Source organism: Otolemur garnettii, unplaced genomic scaffold (assembly GCF_000181295.1).
Source record: "Otolemur garnettii isolate 467f Iridium unplaced genomic scaffold, OtoGar3 scaffold00084, whole genome shotgun sequence".
NCBI lineage: Eukaryota > Metazoa > Chordata > Mammalia > Primates > Galagidae > Otolemur > Otolemur garnettii.
Window position 1 is genome coordinate 8,380,429 of NW_003852479.1, and position 20,278 is coordinate 8,400,706.

General features: G+C 44.9%; 1 protein-coding gene across 2 annotated transcripts in view; it reads right to left on the minus strand.

The window, feature by feature from the left end:
• TNIK (TRAF2 and NCK interacting kinase) overlaps positions 1-20,278 on the minus strand; it is a 354,942-nt gene that overhangs the window by 47,521 nt on the left and 287,143 nt on the right. The window contains exons 16-19 of one of the 2 annotated variants that reach the window (XM_003794663.2): positions 14,011-14,175; positions 12,966-13,205; positions 10,824-10,930; positions 1,152-1,315 (exon numbers count right to left, since the gene is read on the minus strand). In XM_003794663.2, the coding sequence (XP_003794711.1) occupies positions 1,152-1,315; positions 10,824-10,930; positions 12,966-13,205; positions 14,011-14,175 (676 nt within the window). The remainder of the gene's footprint in view (positions 1-1,151; positions 1,316-10,823; positions 10,931-12,965; positions 13,206-14,010; positions 14,176-20,278) is intronic. The other variant, XM_003794666.2, reaches the window with a different exon arrangement.

The following is a 20,278-nucleotide window of genomic DNA, read 5'->3' on the forward strand; positions in this document are numbered from 1 at the left end:
AGATAGTCCCCTACGTCACCTCAGGGACAGCCCCCACATCATCCAGAGATGTCCCCTCTGCCCCCTCACAGATAGTCCCCTACTGACATTCCTCAGGAAAAGGAACATCACAAAAGGACATGCAAAGATCTTACTGTTTTTAAATCTTAAGAATATATTAGGTAGTAAACTATGGGCTTGTGTGTAATAAAAAGGCTAAGAAAGAAGACAAAACTGGTGATTTTTAATCAGAATAATTTATGGGAATATTAATATTTATCAAATTGCACTTTAAAGAGTACTGACCTTTAATGTCTGTAAGAAAAACAATCTTCTGAAAAAGTCAATTAAGAAAGATTAAATTCTGATTATCTAGAAACAATGTATTTATCACTAACTGGACAATCATAATCTTTTAAATAAGCTTTTCTATTAATGAAAACTAAAACATGATGAATTAATAGAACCTTTGACAGTGACCACCCCCGGGCCTGTACACACTGGTCAGCATGAAGAGCTGCTCAACCAGAGGGTGGAGACGCACACAGGGTGCATGTCTGCTCTGCAAAAATCAGGTCAACCTAATGAGGTGGTCACTGCAGGGAGGTGGTCAGATGTGGAGGTTCCATTGTATTTGAATTAAACATTTGGAGAGGCTAATTTTTACCTATTTAATAGGAATAGCCAGAGGAGTCAAACTTTTTTTAAGTCAAAGATTTCATTTTTCTTAAGTGTATTATTCTTCATTGGTCTTTACTGAATTTCACTGTGAGAAACACATATCCTAGACTATGATCAGAATGCTAAAGAGACTGTTGGCATGATGGGAACAGGGCTTCCAGGGGAACAGGAAACTCTAAATACAGGTGATTATATAGAAATGGAAATTCAGGTGATGGGTGAGTGATTGTGTTTTTAAATAAGACCACTATATGGTGGTCTCCCTGGAAAATACTGGTCTCTGAGTTTAGGAAGGATTTGTCCTACTCTGATGTCACACACGGTGAGGGAGGTGGCCACTACCCTGAGGAGACTGAGGGCAAGAGCAGCTAAGGGCTCTCCAGGATCTTCAGCCGTGGCCACACAAAGGTCAGACTCAGGACATAATCCCTCTCTCTGCCTACAGCTTCCTCCCAGTAATGTTGCTGGGGAGAGGCGAGAGAGTGCTTTACCTCGGACTCTGGTACGTTCGCTGGACCCTGCTTGTGATCCGGGCTGGGAGCCTCCCTGGGAGCTGGGCTGGGAGCTGGGGGTGCTGGAGCTGGAGGAGCTGCCACTGCTGGTCCTCTGCAGGGGGCTGTCCAGGATGGGCTCGGCCCTCCGGAGGTCAGGGTTGCTGTGTGGGCGGGCAGTAGAGATCACCGATTACTCACTCAAGACCTCACCGATTTTGCAAACCATGCATCTGCTAAGGAGTTAATTTCCAAATATATAAGGAACACAGCTCAATAGCAAGGGAACAACTTAAAAATGGGCAAAGGGCCTAAACAGACATTTCTCAAAAGAAGCCGTACAAATGGCCAACAGGTATATAAAGAAGCGTTTAATGTCATTAATCATTAGGGAAAGCAAGTTAAAACCATAATGAGAGGCTGATCTCAGTGGCTCACACCCATAATCCTAGCACTCTGGGAGGCTGAGGCAGGTGGATTGCTTGAGCTTGGGAGTCTGAGAGTGAGACCTCCTCTCTATTAAAAATAGAAAATTAGCCTGACATTGTGGTGGGCACCTGTAGTCCCAGCTACATGAGAGGATAAGGCAGGAGGATGGCTGAGCCGACGAGTTTGAAGTTGCTGTGAGCTGTGATGATGTTCCTGAACTCTAGCCCAGTTGACAGAGCAAGACTCTGTCTTAAAAAATCAAAAAAACCCAATAACGCCTCCCAATCCCATAGTGAGTTACCACCTCGATCCTGTGTGAATGGCTGTTATCAAAAAGACATGTCAAATCTACTAAGGGTAGAGTATAAATGTCATAACATAATAATTAAGAAAGTGCGGTAAAGGCTGTGTTAACCAGTTTGTTGTTAAGTACTTCAAATTGTATATAAAACTAGCACATTGTACCCCATAAATGCCTAATGTACATAGCTAGGATTTTATAAAGGAAAAAAGATCGCAAACATTGGAAAGGGTGTAGACAAACAGGAGTCTTCTACGCTGTAGTTAAGAATGTAAATTATACTCTGTATAAATGTCTTAACACAATAATTGAGTAAATGAGGTGAGGGATATAATAACCAGTACAATGTAAGCACTCTAAACTATATATGAAATCAGCACACTGTACCCCATAAATGCATTAATGTAGGCATGATCTATCTCTTTATGATTTAATAAAGAAAAAAATGTAAGTTAGTTCAGGCGGCATGGAAAACAGTATGCAGATTTCTCTAAGAATAGAATCATCACTAGATCCAGCAATCCCAAAGTACTTCTGGGCATATATTCACAGGAAATGGTATCAGTGTGTCAAGGAGACATCTACACTCCTGTGTTCACTGCAGTGTAATCACATAGCTAAGATATGGAATCAGACCAAGTGCCCATCAGTGGGTGAATGGAGGAAGACAACGTGATATGTATACACATATAAATGCACGTTACAAACACGCTCATATGTGGAAACTAAACATGTCCGACTTTCAGAAGCAGAGAGATGGTGGTTACCAGAGAAGGAGAGAGAGTGGGGGAGATGTCATAGGTGCAGTTTCAGGGTAAGCTAGTTCTAGGGTGCACCACAGAGGCTATAGACAATAACAGCCCACACTTGGAAAGTGTCCAGAGAGGTCTTAAATATGCTTATCACACACAGAAAATAATAACTATATGATGTCAAAGGTGGTGGATGTGTTAATTAACCTGGCTGTGGTAATCACTTCACCATGTGTTCATGTGTTAAAATACTAGGTTATGCACCATAAATAATACAGAATTTTTATTTGTCAATTATTCCTCAACAAAGCTAGGAAGAGAAGATCTTGCTATTGATGAACACAGCACCCTAGTCCCAGTGTGAAGGGGTGAAGCACATACGGGTAAGACATTGCCCTGAGGGGCGACGGGAACCAGGGTCCTGCCTCCTCCACTCCAGATTTGGGGTCTGCGTGGGACGAACTCTGGACCTGGTTCCTGTGTTATCACACTAAAAGTACTAGCTCTGAGGTGGTGAATCTTCACGCAAAGCTTTCTTTTAAACATTTTTTCCCCCTGTGCTCACTGTGAAAAACTTGAAAAACATTGAAAGGTAAAAATAAGGAAACAGCACATGTACTCTCTGAACCAGGAGATAATAATATTTTAGTATTTGGTATATTATCCTCTAGGTTTTTCCTTTGCACATGTCAAGCACTCTGTATATTGCTTTGCAACTTGTCTGAACATTTAATGGTAAACATTTTCTCATGCTTCTGACGATAACTGTCCCTTAAGGAGAAGAGTTAGTTTGATCATTCTCTATGGCTGGACACCAAGGAGCTCCCAATACATCTCCGTGACATCCGGCACTGAGATAACCATCCAGCTGCACACAGACACCCAGCCACACCTCTACCTCCTGGAATTGGAATTGGTGGGTGAAAAGGCACAAACCAGGTTGTGTGTGCGCACGAGTGTGAGCGTACAAAGCACCCCCAGCTTGTGCTGAAGAGCCACGCTGGCCTATCTCACTCAACTCTTACCAGGTTGTATTATGCAATTTGCTAAATTGTATCTCACTGCTTAAGCAGAGTTTTTAAAAAAATTGCCAATCTGGTAGAATGGAATAATTCTTATTCATGTTTATTTGCCATTTATAATTCCTCTTCTGCAAACTACTTAAATAACACTCATACGCTCATATGCTAATAGAGGCTTTGTATTTATTATTGTCTTGCAGGAAGTCTTCACATACTTAGGTTATTGTCATAGGGAAGCTGATAATTCTTATAAAATGCTAACTCAGGAGCAAATTTGTTTACTGGCAGGCTAGGAGCCCTCAATTTAAAAAGATCTTTCTGTATTATTTATCTTCTTATCTTTCTATCCCCCAAATAGCATTATCCACTCACTCAGATGTCTTATACCAGGCATTTGAGACACAGTGACAAGAAGACCTGGCACTGTCCCTGTGTGCTCAGCTGGACACACAGCCCCATTCACTTGCACCCCACTACTCTGAGAACAGGTGATGTGGGCATGACAGGACCACTGAGGCCACTTTCCACAATCAGGGAAGCTGCAAGGGAGATGGGACAGCTAGGCAGTTAGGTAGGACAAAGTTGCTGAGGTTTTTTGATTTTTGCTTTAAAAAAAAACATTCTCAAAGCTTCTAAAAAGGTTTTCCTTTTAAATGTATAACTCATAGGCCTTTTCACTTTACGGTAGATGGGCACAATGCTGGGTGTGGACAATTTAGTAAGAACCCAAATCAAAGGTCAGCTCTACTACCATCCATTGCTGGGGATGGGAAGTGGGGGGTGGAAGGGACCTGACCCCACAGTGACCTTCCCTCCTGCCCAGCATCCTCATTTCCCCAAACAGAACCTGCTAATAGAGTCGCCACAGTGCTAAGATTTTAATGCAATGAGATATCACAGTAAATGTAATTTTATGCTTTAATTTTGCTCTGCCCAGTCAGTTAAAGAGCACCAAGTTTGTGCCAGGAATAAAAGGTGGGTATCATATGTTTCACAACCAGCCTGAAAACAATGTGATTCCTTTCCTTGAGATGCTTGTAGTTTAGTTCACGATAATCTGGTCACAGATTTATCTGAAGATAAAATGGCATCTTCATAAGCAGTAGTTAAACCAAATAACTTCTTTTTGTTTTTTTGGCTAGGGCTGGGTTTGAACCTGCCACTCTGGCATATGGGGCCGGTGCCTTACTCCTTTGAGCCACAGGCGCTGCCCCAAATAATTTCTTTTTGAAAACACAAGACTCTTGCTTTGTGGTAACGTATTTGCCAAAAACATTTGAGTAGAAATGAACAGTGGCCCTGGAAAACTTAATTGGAAAGCATGAAAAAATAAATATGTTCTTATAATTAATTTTCATCACAAAACGCTGAACTTATGGCAGTAATTATCATTGCAAATTTTGTACTTAAAAGGGTTGCTAAGTCAAACTAAAAGTAATTGCAGAGTGACCAATGAAAAATTAAGAAAAACTTATAAACTTTTGATATTTTAAAGGCATTCCTTTGTATAAGAACTGTTTTTGTGAGAATTGTTTGTATCAAATTGACTGATGTGTAGATTTGGATCCATATTAGAAATGCCCTTGATTTAGAAAGTACCTAAAACACTCACTGAAAAGCACTTCTAAAGTATTCTGTATTTCAAACTTTCTATTTTTCATAAAGAAACAACCTCACCTCCTTTAGTTCTCAAATAATGAATGCTTCCCTACTGCCCTCTTACAGTAAACAGTAGTACCCCAAATTATTATGCATAATTAATAAATTAAAAAAAATATTTTTTCCAAAATGCAGTGCTACCCGAGTATCTTGCAGACTAAGAGTGACAGGCACGCTGAGATTCCTGGGTGTTGCTCTCATTTTGTGGAATGGCAACATAGTTAGTGCTCTTTGTACTACAAAAAAAAAAAAAAAAAAAGAAAGAAAGAAAACCTGTGAGAGGCAGCTGGGGACAGGTGCTCTGAGCATCTTCCCCTGGTGGCTGTGAGCAGACCCAGTCACCTGCTCCACTGCAGCCCTCTTTTGATCATTTAGCCAAAACCTTTTTACTAAGCACCTATTTTATAAGACTTGCTGGCCCAGGAGGAGAGATGGGGGTAAAGCACAGGCCACACGCCACACAGTGAAGTCCCAGCATGATGGTGGCGATGAGGTGTGTGCAGCAGAGCCAGCAGGAACATGGAAAACCCTGTACGTTGTGCGTGATGCCAACACTGTGAACACTACTGGTGTTTGGGGAGCAGTTAGTGCCAACTGGAGTGGGCAAGGGTATGAAGGAGATGGGACTCGACCAGGCCTGCAGTAGCAAGCAGGAAGCTGGGAAACAGCTTCAGCAGAGACACAGGGATGGTTCCTGGCACTCACGGACTCAGAGAGGGCAGTGGCTGGAGGGAGGACTGATCCCGTGTCAGGAGACAGCGGGAGAGTGCTGGGGGGCCCAACAAGGATTGTACACTTCCCATGGTGGGCTCAGGCGTGGCCAGGAGAGAAGAGGCTAGGCAGGAGGCTGCTGCCTCAGCCAAGGACACAGCCTGGGAGGAGCAGGTGTCTGACAGGGCTCCAGCCTCTTTCTGTGTGAAGCTAACTGATCCCACAGGCATCAGACCCCCAACCGCAGCCTCACTGGTGCACACTCTCCACAGCAGGGCGCTATCTGGGCAGCTAGAAACTGCAGGACATGTTTAGTCTCCACGCACTCACACACAGAAATAAGGAAAACTTCACAGAACCTTTCAACCTAATTTTTTTTTTTGGTAAAATATGAGTAGTTTGAGAAAACATTATGCTGTCTATATTTTCTCTCTCTTATTATGTATTAAATGGTCTGTGCTTTGGGCCAAGGGGTATGAGATAAATGTTCTTAGAGGGGATCAATTTCAGAATATTTCCATAATGTAATAGATATTCCTTATTCACAGATAACTGAGCTCATTCAGATCTAAATGAGGAAAAACCTGAAAACATCCAAGTGGATGTATTCAAACGTTAACTTTGAGTCCAGACATTTGCCATTCTGCAGACAACGCTGTCTGGTCTGTAAACACACAGTTAAGTGAAAATGTGGCAATTATTCCATTCATTTGAATCATAAAAGTTGAAACAAAATTAAGATTACAAAGTAATTTTGTGGCCCAAATACTTGAGCCAAGTCTTTAATTAACTGGCTGACTGCCAAATTTCACTTTACTTTGTTCTTTGATGACACATCAAAGAGAAGAAATGAGTCCTAGGAGAACAGGTTTAGGACGGGACAGGGGGTTAGTTTTTGAAATTAAGCATTTAGTTGCTGGGGTTTTGACTGGCTCTTTCTGGATTAATTTACATCTTTTCATATTCTGAATGTACTTGATAAAATTTTAATTTGCTTTAAGATACCACATGAATCAATGTTAAATATGAAAGTGCCTGGAATTTTTTAAAATAATTTTTAAAAATAATCAAATCAAATCTTGATTTAAACTCAACTGTCACCTCGATGGCACGAGGCACGTGGGAGTCTGTTCAGCAGGTGAGAACTGCCTGCCGGTCCTGCAGTTTGAGCAATGTCCAGCTGAGGACGCATGAGGATATGTGTTCAGTGGTGACAGCTGCTCACTGACCCTGCAGTCTGAACAATGCCCGGCTGCGGACACATGAGGACAGGCAGGGGCAGGTGTGTGGTCATGGCAACTGTGTGCTCAGCAGACTCCAGGAAACGTGATGGTATTAGTCCCAGCTCGAGTGGGGACACGTTTGGGATATAAATGAGTCTCACAGAACAACTTTTTAAAAATGGTGACTATCACAGGCTAAGAATGAATAACTTAAGATTAAGAATTGCTCTTCACTGACTCACTAAGCCACACAGCGTGGAAGGTGAGGGCAGAACGGTGGCGTGTTGGTGTAGAGTGGGATTGAGAGTGGGGACTTGGTGCTGCCTGCCTCAGTTCAAAACAGTGCTCCAGAGACGCCTATCAAGTAAAAAGTGGATTATCTCCCCTGAACCAAGCAGGGGGCAGGGGCTACACGAGCTGCCCAGTAACACTTCTGGAGCAGCTGATGCCCACCCAGCCGTGCCTGCCCCTCTACAGGGTATGTTCAGAACCTGCTGTCAGGCTCTTTGTGACGTGGTGCAGTGTATGTAGACAGAGGGAGGGTGACACACAGGGAGGTGTCCCTGGAGCAGGAAAGGCATTCAATGCAGTGAAGCTTCACTGCTGTCTTTAAATTACAAGTGCATATTGACACCACTGCCCATTTTAACTCAAGAGTCTTCTAGTCAAGGATACTAAGTCATTTATTAATTTATACATATTGTTTCCCAAATTATCTAAAAATACCACATGTCCTGTGGTTGCTATAGGACATCTTGCATTGAGTAACTGGAATTTATTAGTGCTGAACACAGGAAGCAGAGACTGAACTTCTCAAGCATCAGGCTCTGCCTTTTTCTCCTTTTTAAAAAACTGGCCTCAGCATGACAATGGCTGACTTCTCACTCATGTCACAGCACACAGGTGAACTGCAGCTGCCCTTGACAATTCTCCAAGTGGTGACTTGGGGGCCCAGGTTCCTCTACGTTGAGACCTTGTTACCTTAAACTTGTAGTCCTCAAGTTTGACATAGGAGGAGAGAGAGGCTCTGCCTCTTTAAGTAAGGTATTTCACAAAGTAATAATAAATTGAGACAAGACGTATAACCTTGCCCCTAATAATACCTGCAGGCCCACAGAGCAGCAGGGACAGCAGGACCCTGAGGGCCTAGAGTCTCCAGCTAGGGCCTCGGGCCACATGCTGCCCTGCACACAGCTGGGCCTCAATGTACATTTTCTGAATTTAGCAAATGAACTAAAATATTAATAACAAAACATCTTGGGTCTGTCCCATATCAGCTATGTAATTTTTACTGGAATCTATTCTGAATCTCTCCTGGGAATCACTTCAAAGAAGAGGCTGGGAGGAAACATGGACCAGGCACAGGAAACATGGCTGAGAACACTGCAAAGGATGAATAGTTTGGAAGTGATCCTCTAAACAGTGGGCTTATGAATGAGTGGTTGTCTGACATACATATCAGAAGAACTATGAGGCTCCATGGGGACCGAGAGAACGTGGGGAGGCCCCAGCACAACCTGTCCCTGGGTGCCCGTGCCCTGTGTGGCTTCTTCCCACAGTGACTCAGTATATGGCTGAAAGGCCTGGTGACCAATGGACATCAGGAAAGATTATGTGAGCAGAGCTTCAGAAGGTCTGGAACACTGGGGCTTTCATCTTGAAATGCTCTAGCACCAATGGCAGAGAAGTCCAAGAAGAGAGAGCAGGTGGAGAAGGGCATAGTGACCCTCCCTGTGGCTGCAGGGGGAGCTGGGGAGGCCAGCACAAGAGCCTCCAGCCAGCCCATGGGCTGCAAGGGACAGTGAGCTGTTATTCTTTCAGGCCTCTAAGTTTGGGGTGGTTAATTATGTGGCAAAGATGACCTAAAGCCATCTCCATCACAGTAAATGAACCAAATCTTGATGCTTTTAAAACTGGGATCCAATCTAGAGCCACAGGGTCTGACTCACATCTTAAATGCTGGTCACATGGAGGCTGGGCAGACATGGGGCTCTCTCTCCACTCTGGCTCCCTCATCTTCGACTTTCACTGTAGGCAAATAATTATTAACTCCTAGCTTACTCCCTCCCCCTCCTCTGAGAGTAGAAAACTGTTACTCATCTCTTATAAAGTTGCCATTCTTTGGACAAAGTATAATGTTTAAGTGATTCCAAGAGGAAAAGCTCATATTTTGATCATTAAATATAATTATTCTAGGCCTAAGTGTCTTTAAAAATAGTGCTTCAGAGGAAATAAAAAGTGGTTATTTGACAATAAAATGGTAGTTGTGTTTATTTTTGGTCAACAGAAGGAAAAAATACTTAATGCTGAAATAATACTTGATCTAAAGCCACTAAAACTCTAAGAAACTGATCCAGAGAGCAGATCCTCAAGGGTAGGATCAAAGGTGCACACAGTGCTGATAATGGGGGACACTGCTGCTAAAGGTGGGTGAGAAGGTGCTCACAGCCCTCGGTGGCCGGGTCAGGGTGACCCTCGTCACACTGGGTGCTGCTTAGCAATCCCAGCTCAGAGTGAACCTGACGCATCTCTGGGAGAATGGCGGTTTAGAGCCCCCCATAGGTCACTGCCCTCAGACAGGCTGAGCCGTCTGGGAACCCTAAGGGCACCCGGTTCCAGCTGCAGGTACTTAGGGACTGAGCCCTTCCTAAGGATTTTCAAGTAGAGAAGACAGCCCATGCTTATGATCAAAAGCTTTGCATGCTCCAGAGATAGATACATGTCACCCTAAGCTTCATTTCCAGTCTGTCTTTCTCACCAGCAAAGTGGGGTCCCTCTCCGTGAACACAGGGAGAGGGTAGCCTTCCCAGCTCTTCCTTTTCACTTCCCAGTTTGTCTGCTGCTCTGGGTGACCCTAACAAAGGCTGTGTTTCCCACAAAAAGGGTGAGGGAAGACAGTGAGCTGTCACCACAGTGCACTTGTCACCACATGGGGTCTGCTCAGACGCTGTACAGGAGCTGTTTACTGGCTGCTCCAGCCAGTGGGGCTGGGTGCAATTTCCTGACCATGCAATACCCAGTTGATGGAACATTTTGGAAGGAGAACACAGAGGAAGAGCAGAAACTGTGCTCAGGGACCTTCTGTGATGCCTTATGGTGACCTCCTGACCAGGGACGGCACCTGCGTGACTGCAGAGGGAGGGTTCTGGAGCCATCTGGTTACTGCTGCTGCGACATCTCTGTGCTGCCACAGCGCTTTTCTTACCTGGTGCTAAGAACCACCACAGAACAGGCCATGTCGTACTGCTGACCCTGTCAAATGGCCTTGGAAATAGTTCTCTGGGGCATTGCAACCAGATTTGTATTGGTAACTTTACTCCTGGGTTTGTGAACTGTCAGTTGAGGTGCACCTGAAGGCTCCCAGGTCACCCCTCACTCACTCATGAGCCCCCTGAACACTGGCTTCTGGGAGAAGCTGCTGAGGAAGCCACGGGCCCGTGACCACCCAGAGACGCTCACAGTCCACGGGGCAAGTCAACACTCCTCCAAGGTGAGAAAGAGCATGGCGTCCCTAGGACAGCAGTGAGGGTGGACGTGGGCCTTTCCCTTTCTCCTCCACCCACTTCCCTCCTTACCTTGCTCTGATGGGCTGAGATCCTAGCCTGGGTCCCAGAGCACTGCCGTTCCCAGGAGAATTCTTTCTAGCTAACGCTGGCGATATAGAAGTTGTTCTTTGAGGCACCTGGAAAAAAAAAGAATTCAGAAATATTTTCCATAAAATCACTTCCAAAGCTACTGTCTAAAAATCCCTTCCAAATACATGGTGGTAGTTAGAGGGACTCTCTGAATTAGGAGAGAACTTGCCTCTCATTCCTCAAAGAAATATTAATATACAATATCTGCCACCGGCAAAGGACAGAGAGGCAAAGCCAGCAACCATTCAGGAAGGTCAGCCTCTGTCTCAGAAACAAATTCACACAGGAAACCCACAGGTTTGATTTACTGGGCTAACGACTGACCTCTTCTGGTCAGGTAGAAGCAGTGAACACCAGAAGCTACATCAGATGAGAGCTACCAGACAGACCAAGTTCCACCTTCAGCCCACATTGTAACTAACACATAGGGAAATAATGACACGTGGCGAGAAACTAGGATATCAGACCAGAACTTGGGACATAAGTCATGTAACCGGGGAGCTCGGTGCACCTGCTGCATCTTACTGTTCCTGATCAACTTGTAATTCCTGACTGAAACCAGAAGCCAAAGGCGCTGAGCTCTGGTCAATTAGCAAACACAGGGCAACAGAATACTACGTAGGGTCAACACTGACAATCCTGGAAGGGTCTTCACAAAGGCCGTGTGAGCGCCGGTAAGACTGCGAGGTCCAGGAGGAACATGTATTCTTAGCTTATCTGGCAGCAGCCTGAGGTGGAGTTCAGGTATGTCTCATTTCATGGAACACGCAGACATTTTAAAAATGAAATCAAATATCACAAGTGTATCAAAGGGGCCCATTATTTAAAAGAATCCTTTTATGAGTCCTAGTACAGAAAATTACTTTCAGTATAAAGTGTCATCCTTTGTCTGAAAAATTAATTTTTATTATAATTCATTTTAACATAACGAATGAATTGGTAAAGTAAAAAGGCCAAATCAGTACTACCACCTGTTCAAATTACATATTACTATTATTCTTTTATATAAATATAAATATTATTAACAAATTATTCAAAACCTAAGTTTTCAAAGTGGTCTAAAGATTTCTCCCAGCTTTGTAGATGCGTGCTGGCAAATTTTCAGAGTGGGGTGTAACTTCCATCTTCAGTCTCTTCAGCTACCCTGTCTGCGCCCTGACCACTCTACTTCCCATATTAAACTTGGGTTTTCTGATGCCATTTCTGCTTCCACAGAGAAGGAAAGAACACCAACAAATTATTGGCTGACTTTATTTGGGGACTCTTTGTTCTAATATTCTTTTGAGAGGAAGACGAGAAAATATTTATAAATCACTCGGTAAAAATTTCTGCTTTTTCTAGAATAATGGCATTATTCTTGGAAAGTGTGGAATATTTCATTTGTCACACTCCTGTGCTAAGCTCAGGCAATAAGGGATTCCTAAACCAGGAAGAATGGTGCAAAAATTTCTACAGTGTTTTGAAACATTTCTAGGCAGTCTGCAGCCTGACACACAACGACATTTGAGAAGTTTTCTTACAATGGGCAAGGACTTGGTACAGGAAAAGAAAGCAAGACAGCATGAGCTTAGGGCTGTTCTTGTCCAGGGGGATGCCTGGTTTTACCTTTAGTAATAAATTAAGGCTGGGGTTAAACAGACTTAGCCTGGAAAGAGCTTTACTTAAATTCAACTCATTTATCCTCAGAGCAATACTATCTTCTGAAACCCCAAAATCTGGTTTTGCTTTGTGTTGTTAAAAATAAGAATAAATAAATTTTCTACTTTTTATCTGGAAGCTTTCGGTTTGTCTAGAAGTAGACTCAGTCATCAATAAAAATATCTGTTACTCTATTTCAGTGCCGGTTTGGAATGGATACAAACTTCCAAGACATATGTCCATGAGAGCCTGAGTTTCTTTGGGGAATGAAGGTCAGCAGTGATAAATGACAGTCTGTGTCTTAGCTTGGGAGTGAGGAGGACAGCACTCAGGAGAAGGGGACACTGTGGACTGTCCCGTCCTTCATTACCGGGAAGGGTCTGGAACTGTGGTGGGAACAGTAAACAGGGATGATGGAGACCCCAGAACACCCAGTGAGGTCACCTTTGGTGGGATGTCTTCTTCCTGCCGTAACCAAGAACTTCGGTCAAACTTTTCAATGCGAGTCGGGAGAGGAGGGTTTTCGGAGGTGGGGTCTGAGTTCTGGCGAGGCATCTCAGCACGGTGAGAGGTCACAGCCAGAGCCTCCTGGAAGCCGGAGAGGCCCTTGGTGGGCTGCTCGAGCACCGACTGGGAGGCAGTTAGGGCTGGGCCCTGGGGCTTCACAGCTACCAGATGTGGGATCTGAGGGACAGAACAATAGTGGGCAGCATGATTAGAAGGAATCGGGCCAGTCAGAGTTACCATCAGGTAAAGGGCGAAAGAAGCGCTTAGGGGACAGCAGTGGGACTGCAGGGAGCTCGTCCTGCCACCTCTAGCACATGTAGCAGCTCTTCACGGCCTTCCCTGAGGTGGGGTGTAGGGCTGAGTGCTGAGAAGTCCGTGATGACACTAATAACTACCACGCACTCCGTGAGCACTGGCTGACCTGCAGTAGGGCAGGTCTTATGAGCATTTCTCTTCTAATATCACAAACTTCCTCCTCTAACCACCTCATCTGGTCAGCAGGGCTGAGTGAACCAGGAATCTACATTTCCACCAAGTTCTGGGTGATGCTGGATGCTGTTGGTTCAGTGACCACCCTGAGAACCTCTGGCCTAGAAGACATACATTTACTTAACCAAGTCTTTAATTTTTCCAGTTTCATGATCGTGTCCAAATCCCAAGTGTCAAAAGATTACATATTTTTTGTATATAGACGCATGTACACACACACACACACACACACACCCCTCAAAGAGCTGTATGAATTCTAGCTTTGGAATCATAAACAAGAGGATGCTTGTTCTCACCTGGAGGAAACCCCTGTGGGTCTTCAGAAAGGCCAATTGACCAAAGATTCACTTTCCTCCACTCTTCAAATCCAGTGGGCCTCATATAGCACCCTAAATTCCATGTGAAGGGTCACACCCAGGTTGGTCCTGTGCCTGAATCTGGGTTTCACTGTATGCCCTACTGGAACCCTGAGGGGACAGGGGACAGGACGTACCTGGGGGTCCACCGGTCTGAGCATGGGGGGTGTCCGAGCAGGCTGAACTCCACTGATGCTGAAGGACTCTGACCTGGGGGGCAGGTTGGGGTCAGAGACCCTGTTGGCAACTTTGTGAGGCATGGCCGGAGAGCTCTGCCGGTTGAGCCTTGACCGCTCTTCAACCTAGAACCAAGAGAGAGACACCTCACTGGACTGAAGCTGGTGCATCTCCTAGTAAGGACCTTTTGTGGGTACCCATACAACCACTAGAAAACTCTGATCAATTCACTTTAAGAAGCCCAAACTCTATTTCTGCTCTCTTTCAAGAATGTGCAAAAAGTTCCTTTCTATCACAGCAAACACTAGGACAACGAAATCCCTCAAGAACACCTGAGCCATTGCTCTCCTGTTACCCATAATCTTGTGTTAGTTCCACTGGCTGCAAATCTGGGACCTGTTTAAAAATTTATCTTGCGTGGATTGGGATGTTATCTTGTTGAGTGGTCACACAGAGTCACGAGGTTCAAAAGGCAGACAGCTGTACCCCAGACACCCAAAAGGACAGCGGTGTGCACAGGGAAGGCCTGGGGACGTGAACCTGCACAGGTGGGGCCGAGCAGGCACTGAAGCCGAGTGTGCACCTGCACCTCCTGGTGTGCCTGGCTGATGGGTGAGTGGGTGACCAGGCTGCCTTCCTGGTGAGCACAGCCGCCCTCAGGCTTCCCACGGAATTTTCTTTTTCTCTCTTCAGGGGTCTTTCTTCCCAGCACCTTTCCTGCCCCTAAAACACATGCTGCTCCCGCTCACTCCTCCCATGCCCAGTGTGGACTCTACCCTGTGGCTGTCCCCTCCTGCCCTCCCTGCATCTCCATGGGGCTTGCTCTGGTCACTCTCCACCACTGGCCCCTCTTCTCTAGGGCCGTTTCATGTCCTGTCATTGTCTTTCTTCTAGAGTCTCAGCCAAAGCAGATAATGGATCACAAGTGCTTCACAGAGATTGTGTGCAGGACTAGCGATTGGCCTTTTTACAGGTAAAAATTGCCCTTAGCACATATTTACAGCACAAAGACTGTCTCAGAGGATAATTTTAAAGGGAAATTTTGATACAGTGTATACTGCAAGCCATGACGTAAGATCTAGGACAACATCCAGAGGTGTTGGGCTTTCCTCTCAGGCCTACAGCCTCCTGTCTGTTATTTCTTCAGGGTCAATTTCACCCTTCTGCTTCCCAAACCCACCAGGACAATGTGACCATTCTGCTCACCCTGATGGCCCTTAGAATAAACCCTTAGTTCCCTCCTGCTGGAGCACTGGCTGAATGTTGTAAGACCCTACATGTGGGCATCAATATTCACATCTGTCTGAGTTATTTTTTCTGCAGCAGCTAAAAGTTTTTTATGCATTTTACTACCTGATTTGAAATAAAAATTTAGAAGAGCTGTTTTTCCCCATCCTCCCTACTCCACTTTGAATCTTTCTAGGGGCAGAGTCACTCTAACATGCAGGATAAGGCTGTTTTTAGAACTTACATTAACCTCAAATAGAAAACACCCCTCTTGCCTCCACAGAGGTGTGATTTGAACATCTCTACCCCAGCATGGCTATGCAGGGCATGTGCAAGTGGCACTTCTGCTTTCAAATTCCATGCCTGGGAGCTCACCATGCACCAAATAAGATGTGCTGTAAATCTTGGCAGGAATGCAAAACAGAACATGTACACTGTGTATGTGCAGAAAATTACAACAGCAAGAAGTATCTGGCTACTCCATGGACCAAGAGCACAAAGCCATCTTTATTATTATTATTATTAAATCACAGCTGTGTACATTCATGCAATCATGGGGTATAAAGCCATCTTTGAGATAAGACCACAAAAAGCAAAAGTCCTGAAAAGACAGCACCAAGTAAACTGACACCAAGGCTTGCAATGCTTTTCCTAATGCCAGACTCTGTGAAAAGAAGGTTCATATTGCTAGATCATTAGAACTGGTCAAATATTATCCATTTTCTTTATTTCCAGGGAAGGTCACTAATAGATCAATCCCACGTACGAGTCCCTTCAATGTCTGCACCTTGCTATGCAGACCACCACTGTCTGAGCTCAGGAACCCCAGAGATTCACACATGTTTTCAGATAAATACTGGTTAACCAAACTTTAGCCCACTGTCCCACAAGTCAGTGACCAAATATATTGAGACAGTGAATAATAATTATTATTTTTAACTATAATTTATGCTCAGTTTTATATCCACACTAGGAGTAAGTATGTAAAAACAACAGCAGAGGCTGGGTGCCTGTAACTCAGTAGTTAGGGTACTGGCCATGTGCACAGGGGCTGGTGGATTTGAACCCAGCCTGGGCCTGTTAAACAAACAAACAACAACAACAACAACAAAAGCAGAAATATCTACCCTTAAGCCTCCATCTACAGCCAGGAAACCATGATCAAGATAAGGAATCCTTCTGGCAACTATTGGCAACAAAGCTGCAGCCTGAGCACCCGCTGCCAGTTGGACCTAGGCCACCAGGGCCCTAAGGCTGTCATTAGGGATGGACAGGTCAGAGAGCGGGGGATTGACATTCACAGGCAATTTGTGGGGCTAGTTAGTCCTATAAGGTGTAACTGATGTACTTCTGGTAGAATTTCCTACACTTTCTACCCATCAGCTTACATACTGAATCCCACCCTCCTGTTTCAGTCTGTACCCTTCTAAAATATATGGCATCAATAACTGCGAATTATTTAAGGAAGGGTCCAATATGTTGAAATTTCTTGGGTTGGAGTTTGTCCACAGAAGTCTGAAGGTCTATGAGAGGGTCCAGCGGTGAGCATCCAGCTACACACATTTTTTCAAGGAGACCTGGTCCTAAAGATGCTGGGAGGCAGAGCTGCCCATGGGCCTCTGCGCCCGGGGTCACCATGAGGACTGGAGCAAGGACATTAAACCAAACATGCAGATGTGCAGCTGCTCCTGGTGACAGGTTCAGGTACACAGAAGAGGCAGATGGCACACCTGGGTGTGGCCCTTATCATTATTTTGGTGCCAGGCAAGGGCCTATCTTTGACCCATCACAGCTTATGCTTGCTAACAGAGCAGGAGATGGTATCCCAGTGAGACCAGGGAGAAAGAATAAGAACATGTGTGATTAGAAACAGGGCCATCATCAGGGCACCCTTCAAGCTGCCCTGGGACATTAGAAATGTCCAGCAGGCTCTGACCTACCACTGCCAAGAAGATGCCCAGTGCCAGAAAGGGCACTGCAGAGATGCCAGGTGTGACTGCCAGGTGCTGTGCTTAACAGCAAAGGCGCCGCAGTGATGTGGGTGGGACTGTGAGGTGCTCCACCCAACAGCAAAGGCACCACTGTCCTGGGAATAGTGTCCCAGATGAGGGCATTATCACTGGACGTGGAGAACACATGGACTGACCTCACCACAACAGCCATTTTTCTCTTATTAAAAGGATTGTTTCATCATGAAAACTTAAATAACTTCAGAGAGGTGTGGATCACCTCTGCAAAAATGCTATACTATTTACTACAATATTATAGAGAGCAAGAAAAATAGTGGTGGTTCTAGAAATAAAACTGTGCTCCAGACATAGGGCCGGGTTGCCTGTCAGGGACTCAAGAGTGACGTCTGAGGCCTCAGAGATGCAGAAAGGCTACCCAAACATAGAAGACCTAAAAATGCTGATTGTGAGACTTTTTTTAAATTCAGGATAAATGTTTAAACATCTATAAAGGGAAAAACTGTCAAAGTCAATTATCAAATTGTTTTTTACATTTGAAAACAATTTCTAGGCTGTAGTGCCTCTTGTCACAATAATGAATGACAACCACTGAGAAAGAATTTCAGAACAAAATCATAGAAGTAATTTTGGAAGTGCTGCAGCAAACACACACTTGCTATGTCACACGGGTGCATTTCACAGCACGTCAGGCACACAGTGTCCCTGGGGTCCATGCAGGTCTGAGAAGGCCTTGCTTGAGTTAGAATGTGGTGAATCAAACACAGCTGATGGGAATCCCTTTTCTTCCCCCCAGTGAAGAATGGAGGTGACTTGTGCTTACTGGCAACACTGGAGAAAAATAAAAAAGTCCATAAATAACTCTGCAGTGCTCACCAGATGCTTTGGCCCTGCACCCACTGCTCACATGAGAGCTGAGTCCCCCATCCTCTGGCAGGACCATTTGAGCAGATAGTCACTGAGCAAGTTTGAGGACCCCCTTGTCAGGGACCTCCCGGCACAGGGAAGATACACATTTCTATGGAATGCTAAAGTGCAACCTCATCTAAAGGTAAGGCCCAGACTATTTTCCAGGATCCACTCCTACTGAACATTCCAGAAAAAGCATAGACCCATGTGAATGGGGGCATAACTCAGAAGTCATGAAGCAAACCTTTCTCAAGTGGAGCAGAGCTATAAACTCCCTATGTGGTAATGTAGGGGCCTCCCATATGAATCAGCTCATATATACTCACATACAACTGCGTTAGTACAGAGCAGGGTATTTCAAGTACAGAAGGAATTTCCGTATACAGGGATTTCAAAGTCCACTGGACCAATGAAATAAGATAACTTGGCCCCTACCAGATCATTGTTTGCCAAATAAAACCACTCTGACAATGGGTGTACACGAAAGAGCGTGGGAGAATGTTATAAAGACAGAAACACAGGCCAGGCCCAGGGCTCATGCCTGCAATCCCAACACTTTGGGAAGTGAAAATAGAAGGACCACTCCAGGCCAGGAGTTCAAGACCAGCCTGTGTACTATGGAAAGAAACTGAAAAATTAGCTGGTCAGTGTGGCAGGCACCTGTATTTCCAGCTACTTGGGAGGCTGTGGTGACCCCCAACCATAAAGGAGGATCGCTTGAGCCTAGGAGTCTAAAGAGGAGGAGACCAGTGATCACACGACTGCCCCCATACTGGGCAATAGAGTGAGATCATTTCTTAAAGTAAAATAAAATAAAATAAATTAAAATATAATGCCATACAGTACCCATGTAAACTAAGACTTCGGTCATTGGTGCAAAAGTGTTTTTAAAATGTATGTGGGGGGGCAGGGCACACAGGTTCACGCCTGTTATTCCAGCACTTGGGCGGCCGAGGTGGGTGGACTGACTGAGCTCACAGGTTTGAGACCAGCCTGAGGCAGATGGAGACCTCGTCTCTAAAAAATATTGCTGGGCATTGTGGTGGGTGCCTGTAGCCCCAACTATTTGGGAGGCTGAGGCAAGACAATTGCTTGAGCCCAAGAGTTTGAGGTTGCTGTGAGCTGTGACACCACAGCACTCTACCCAGAGTAACTGAGTAGGACTCTGTCTCCAAAAAAAGTAAAAATAAAAAAAATAAAATGGGGTGGTGCCTGTGGCTCAAAGGAGTAGGGCGCCAGCCTCATATACCAGAGGTGGTAGATTCAAACCTGGCCCCAGCCAAAAAAAAAAAAAAAAAAAAAACCTGCAAAAAATAAAAATAAAACATATGTGGGACAGAAAGGGGAGGTGCCCATATATAGTGACTGTCAGGCCCAGACGATCACATGCCTTAAAGCAGTGGTTCTCAACTGTCCTAATGCTGCGACCCTTTAATATAGTTCCTGTGGGTTGCAACCCACAGGTTGAGAACCGCTGCCTTAAAGGGAACAAGAGGAAGAAAAAACTATCACTTTCATCCAAAAAGTTAGCAAAAGGACTTCTAAATTCTGCTGACTTTCAATAGAACATCATACCAATGTTTGCACAGAGCGAATCTGACTTCCATTCCAATTCAGAAATGGCCAGTGGTTTGAAAGGGGTGAGGATGCCCACACCCTCCTTCAAATGCAGGGCATAACGTTCCTTTCTGGTTGGATTCTGAAAATCAAAACAAACATGACCCCCGGTCACATACTCAGTAAGGGAGAGGAACTAAACCACATTACAACGACTGAGCATTTTCATTTGTTCTTACTGCCTCCAGCAGATTAACCAGAAGGATCACGAGAAACGGGTGATCTCTGTGTTTTGTAAAAAGAAAAATAAACCCACAGAAGATGAAGTATTATAATGTTATATCACTGAGGAAAGAGTGTTGATTTGGAATAAGGATGAGAAGTAGATGGAAAAGTCATCAAAGAAGAATGAGAAGATATAGAGCTGAGGCAGGAAACTGCAGAGAAAAGAAGCTGCTATGTGGGCAGGAGGCAGCGGGGTCCAGAGCACAGGGGGTGAAAACGTCCAGACCCCACGTCCCAGGACACAGCGGGTAAAAATGTCCAGACCCCACGTCCCAGGACACAG